This window comes from Furipterus horrens, unplaced genomic scaffold (genome assembly GCF_987537825.1).
Source record: "Furipterus horrens unplaced genomic scaffold, mFurHor1.1.pri manual_scaffold_17, whole genome shotgun sequence".
Classification (NCBI taxonomy): domain Eukaryota; kingdom Metazoa; phylum Chordata; class Mammalia; order Chiroptera; family Furipteridae; genus Furipterus; species Furipterus horrens.
In genome coordinates this window covers 51,873,249-51,879,248 of record NW_028327187.1, presented here as the reverse complement: position 1 = coordinate 51,879,248, position 6,000 = coordinate 51,873,249, and the positions used below count along the sequence as shown (strand labels likewise).

General features: G+C 36.3%; 1 protein-coding gene across 1 annotated transcript in view; it reads left to right on the top strand.

Moving 5' to 3' along the window:
• The first annotated feature begins 295 nt into the window (after nucleotides 1–295).
• The window catches only part of COL4A5 (collagen type IV alpha 5 chain), a 375,000-nt gene continuing 369,295 nt past the window's right edge, over nucleotides 296–6,000 (top strand). The window contains exon 1 of the mRNA XM_090265360.1: nucleotides 296–691. Coding sequence (XP_090121486.1) covers nucleotides 605–691 — 87 coding nt within the window. The 5' untranslated portion in view covers nucleotides 296–604. The remainder of the gene's footprint in view (nucleotides 692–6,000) is intronic.

The window sequence follows — 6,000 nt, the reverse complement described above, 5'->3', positions numbered from 1 at the left end:
AAGGTCCGTTCTTCCTGAGATTCATCCGCTAAAAAATAGTCCCAGCTCAGGTTTATTTGTAATTGGCTTGGGTGCTGGCTGGGCAAGGAAGAGTAGTATCAACGGAAGGTGCAAATGAACAAATAGAAAAGCTTCCCGATTGCACTCACATTGCTCATTCATCTGATCTGGGAGATTCCCTCCCCCAAATAATTGAGTGTCACTCCCTCGCAGGTTGCTGGTACAGTCTAAAGCTGTGGCGGAGTGATCCTCTAATTCCCCGTGCTGGTGGGCAGCGGAGTGGTGCGGAGCAAAAGGAAGGAAAGTAGATCTGTGGGATTTGCGTGAGGAAAAAGTTTGCAAGTCTGGACAGAAGGGAAAGGTGCTACCGAGAGACCGGCTTTGGGAAGGGGAGGAGTGAAAGAGGAATTGCTGCTGCTGCTGCTTTTTCTTTTCTCTCTCCACTCTAAAAAAGCATTCTCCTCACCCAAGGCGACTTGCACAATTGGTGAACCTCAGCTGTACCTTTCCGGCTCTAGTTCTCGCCTCATAAACCCTCAAGATTATGTCAGTTGGTCAGAGCCAGTCAGTGATTTCATGTGAGTGGTGAAGGAGCTGCGGCAGCATGAGAATGAAACTGCGTGGAATCAGCCTGGTTGCCGGCTTGTTCTTATTCGCCCTGTGTCTTTGGGGGCATCCTGCAGAGACTGTGGTAAGTCCTTCCTTCTACCCTCCCACCCCCACCTTATCCACCTCACTCTCACGCTGAAATCACTTTTTGTCCCTTTCCCTTCATCTTAGGCCTTGGCTAGGGAATTAAAATTTGCCTTCACTTGTTTAGGAAGAAACATTTCAATTTAACGCTGGTAACTCAAGCCTTCTGAAGGCCAACTGAGAGGTTTATGTGTTTAAAAATAGGATTGCTTGCTTTCCTACAGTTTGCTGCTCTGGGGACAAGAGCAGAGCCTGGGGCGGAGGACTTAGGCTAATAGATCACTAGTCTCTGGTGGGTATTTAAAACTTTTCCTCCCTACCCTCTGCCCTTGGGTGTTTCCTTGCCCGCCTGCCTGCCGGCTAACCTTTTCACTAGTTGTACCCAACCCACTCACTCTTTAAACTTTGTTCATAGTTTGATATTTTGGCTTTTCTGATTTCGAGCTTCCATGAAGTTGTTCCCCTTTTCCCTTTCCTTAAGCAACTTGAACCTACCCTCACCTCTGGTCAGTAAAGCCTCTCTAAGACACTGTGTTCCCCTTTTGCCATCCTTGTTACAAATGGTCAGGTAAATAAGACTGAGGTAAAGAGGATGGCCTTAGGCTTTGGGTCTTCTGTGTCTTTTAAAAAAGTTCTGGGTTTGCTTGTTTATTTTATTTTTTAACTTACTAAGGCACCTGAACAAATTGAGAAATTTCTCATCACCTGATTAAAGGAATATAGTTATCTTTTATCAAAGGAGAATGAGTGTTCTGATTTAAAGGAGAGTGGGGGAGGACACATTTGTGAAATGGCAGAGCAGAAATTTCCACTCTGTGTTAGGAATGTAGAATTAAAGCCTCAATATATCTCCTAGGCAGGTACCCGGGTAGTCCCAGCCCACACACTGTTCTTCTGGGGATGAGAGGCACATGTAAAGAAATGAATGGCTTTGGCTGAGAAAATGTTTTCTACCCTAAAGCCCATCATCCTTAGTTTTACTTAACCTCTAAAGAATTTAGAAAGTAAAATATCTCTGTAAGAATATTCAAGAAACTAATAAGACTGATCGCCTCAGGGAGGGGAAGTGGATGGTTTAGTAATAAAAGTTTGAAGGAAAAAGAAGTAAGTATGCCTCAAATTATTTGTTATATTTGAGTGATCATAATAGCTGATTTTAAGAACCCTTCAGTATGAGATCACTTAGGCCTTTACATGGTTGAGTGACTATCAGTTCTTTATGTTATAGTTTATCTGAATTCACTTTTAAGTTAGCTGTCTAGCTTCTATATGCACTCAGAATGCCACAGATTACATTGCCCTTCTTCTATCTTCCAGAAAGTATGTACTCAAGGTAGGAAAGCTAACTTTCATATTATTCTAAGCACACCATATATGATAGCACATCTGCTGAAAAGCCATGCATATAAAATATTTTAATTACACTAGCCATAAACTTTCCTCCCATCAAAGTATATAGGTGACTTAAAGTTGCTTTTTTGATTTAGAACATCTTAATGGGGTAAGGTTTAGCCACTCAATAGTGCTACAAACTCTTGGATAAAACTACACTTGTGTTGTTGAAAATATTTACTTCTAAAGACATCTAGGTGCTTACTGCTTCTGGCATTTTTCCCAGGGGCAAAGATTTCATAGATATTTTATTAAATATTTCAATTCTTTTCTTTTGACATTGCTATTAATAAATGTGCATCAGATACCAATCATACAGGTATGTACAGCAATACTATACATCAATTTATATTAAATCAAATTGTATTAAAATGTGATTTATTTTTACGGTTGATAAAACTTGGGAGCGAGCCTTTTTTTCTTGGAACCTTTAAAGAGTAAGTGTTCATGAAGAAATTACAGGAGACAACATGAAGTTCTTTTTTTCCTTTTTTTCTCCTATATAATTTTTTTTACAGAACAATTTACATTACATTTCTATATCACTAGAATATTGTGCCTTTAATAAAACCAGGGGTTGGTTGGCTTTTTTTCTGCTTCATGCATCAATATCATAGTTGGATGAATGTTTTAATCATCTCAAAGATATGAATGGTATCTGCTCTCCATACTAGTGCTGGGGATATTGGTGACCTTCTCCAGAGTAAAATGGATGGTAGTAGGGCTGGTTGTTGACTGAAGTAATCTAGTATTGAGACTTTTATATCAGGAAGAGCAGTGATACTTAAATTGCTTTAATCTTCCATAGTTAAGTGATTATTTTATCTCTGAAGTCATGCCAAATTGAGATGTCACAAATATGTGTAAGGTTTTTTAGGTAGAGTGTGTATTAGGTGGAATAAAATAACTCATATGCCGACAGGTTAGCAGTAAGAGAAAAAGTAGCTTTAGGTTGGAAAAGTCATTTCTAGTGATGGTAATATGTAACATATTTTTAAACAGTAATTTCACCTGTACTGACACTGTCAGTAGGATATGCACTCCTACTTTGTGGATATGGCATGTAAAATTACACTACTCCTACTGTATAAATGTTAGTGAGTTTTTTGGTGTGTATTTGTGTGTTCAGTAGAGTAGATAGTTTTTTCTAATTTAAATGTACTGTTCCCTTGTGATCAGAGGCAACAACTCATTCAAGGCTGTAGTGTGGTTCATGGCCATGGAATAATTTTTCCTCTATGAAGTATACTTCTCCATAGGAATAATTTGTCAACATGGTTATAACTTACTTTTTTTGAGTGCTTACTATATGCAAGGTACTGTGTTAATATGGTGACATACATGATCATATTTAATTTTCACAAAGAAACCTATGAAGTATAACCATTGATATCTCCACTTTACAGATAAGAAGCTACAGATCATAGAGGTTAAGTAACTTGCTGAAAATCACATAGCTAATGCATTGTGGAGCTGGAAATTTGAATCCTGGCAGTTTGAAGCCAGTTTCTTTACCCTTAACAACTAATTGTCCTATAATGCCCCCTTTGTATGTGCTCTATAGAGATTTATTTGCTGTTCAGAGTATTTGAATCTCTGCCACTTTTTTGGGTTGGGGGAGGGGGCACACAGGTGGTAAAATGGAAATGATAAAATGGGGATTACATCTCTTTTTGCTGATGTTAGGAGAGGCAACATAGTGTAATGAAAAAAGATTTGGGTTTAGAATAAAAATATCAGAGTTTGATCTCTGTATGCATGTATATATAGAGAGCAGTAATTTAAAAACAACCTAGAAGCAATTGCTTATTGCAAGTTGTATGATTCTATACAATCACATATATAAAAAGTTAGATTTATAAAACAACTTTAATTTGTAGTAGGTGGTTATTTTGAAGAATTGTTTGACTTATGTTTTTTTAATTAGTCAGTTTCCACAATAAATTTAAATATACTGAACTTTTCAGATTATATGTCCATTGTGATGAAACAGAGTATGTTTATTTAAGATGTCCGATTTAATTTTGTTGTTTTTACCAATATACCTACCCATCATATCCAATTCTATTTACTCAACTATCTATAGTTTAGTGCATATATTTATATATGTCTCTGTTTCTGTGACTATGTAAGAGAGTGTACATAATTTAGCTTTTGATGTCTGTATATGCAACACATGAAACTCTTTATCTTGAGTTAACTGTGATAATTTGGTTAAGGTTGTGTCTGCCAGGTTTATCCACTGTAAAGTCACTTATTTTTCCCTTTGTAATTACAAAGTGAGCAGAACTTGTGAAACTATGTGGGGCAATATTGTGAGACAATGTAAATATCCTGTATCATCAAACTTTTGCCCGATAATTTTAGCATCTACTGAAGATTCTGGTCTGAATAATTATTATTGTGTTATTTGCCAAATGGTGATTTTGAGTTTTCAATATTTTCTGCATTTTTAATAGAACTTTAAATGTAACAAAGAACTTGATATTCTCTGTTGTTTATTCAGTTGTTTATCTATAGCAGTATGAACTTATGGGTATTTATTTTATTCTATGTGTTACAATGACTTATGCTGTTTTTACATTATTTTGCTGAGGTTACCCCAGATTTGGCCAAAAGAAGTCCCTTTCAGTTGGCTTCTGTGTCCTTTCAATGTGTCTCCATTTTATTTCGAGCATTCCTTTAAATTCTGGCACCACAAGAGGTTCCAGGATCATTTTCTACTTTCCCTGCCCTAGCCCTGGAATCAGCCATCTCCAAGGAGCTCTAGTTCTTTTGATTGGGTATTGGTATTTAGAGATCATGATCTGGGGGCTTGGCATGCTCATTGCTGCTGAGGTGTCATTGCTTCTAGGCCTTTTCAGCAGACAAATCTAGGACATATATGTGTATATATATATATATACATATATATATATATGTATATATATATATATATATACAGATGGATACTCCTGTATCTATTTTTTAAATTTTTCTTTATATATATATATATATATATATATATATATGTGTGTGTGTGTGTATTAAAAAATGTGAATTTATACTGATACCTCTGATTCTAGTTCCAGACCACAGAATAAACATACATCTTTGATGTCATGCAATATCACTGCTGTCTGGTATCTCTCTCCTCAGACACATTTTGTGGGCTTTATAGAAGTCTCCTACAGAGTCTTTAAGAGCTTGGCCTCTGGAGTTAGACCTGCAATTTGACTGGTAGATGAGTGACCTTTAGTCAAGTAGTAACTTCTGAGCTTTAAATTCCTTGTGGGCAAATGGGGATCAGTTGTACATACCTGAAAGATTCTTTTGAGGATAAAATGAGAAAAGCTGTATGTAACGCATTTAGAATAGTACTTGGCACATAGTAAATGCTCAATAAATTTTAGATTTCATTATTGCCATTGCAAACTGTTTATTGACTTACCATTTATTATTGCGTTAACTCTCAAATTATCTGCTTGATTTTCAAGGCCTATTATATCTTTCCCTTCATGTAACTTTATTTTTCATTGCATTTTAGACTACACTCCCTCCATTCTAGCCTAGATGAGCTTTTCTATAATCCCTTGAGCACCACACACATATTTTGTCTCTCTATCTTGATTAGAATCCTATGGATCCAAATCTTTGCTCAATTTCAGTATAATGTTTATATTCTTCCAGCAGATATTCAGCAACTCATAAGTACTATAGAATTGTATTTATGCCGTTCATTAATATGTACTGTCCACAAAATAATTTTTGTGCTAAACACAGTAGATAAAATTTATTAAGATAGATAGGGCCCCTGCCTTCATGAAGTTTACATGCTAGTAAGAATAGATAGTCTCTCTGTGAAAGTGTTTTCACTATTACATCAATTGCTGATGTTACCCTTCTTTGAACATTTGTAATATTTAGCTTCTTCCT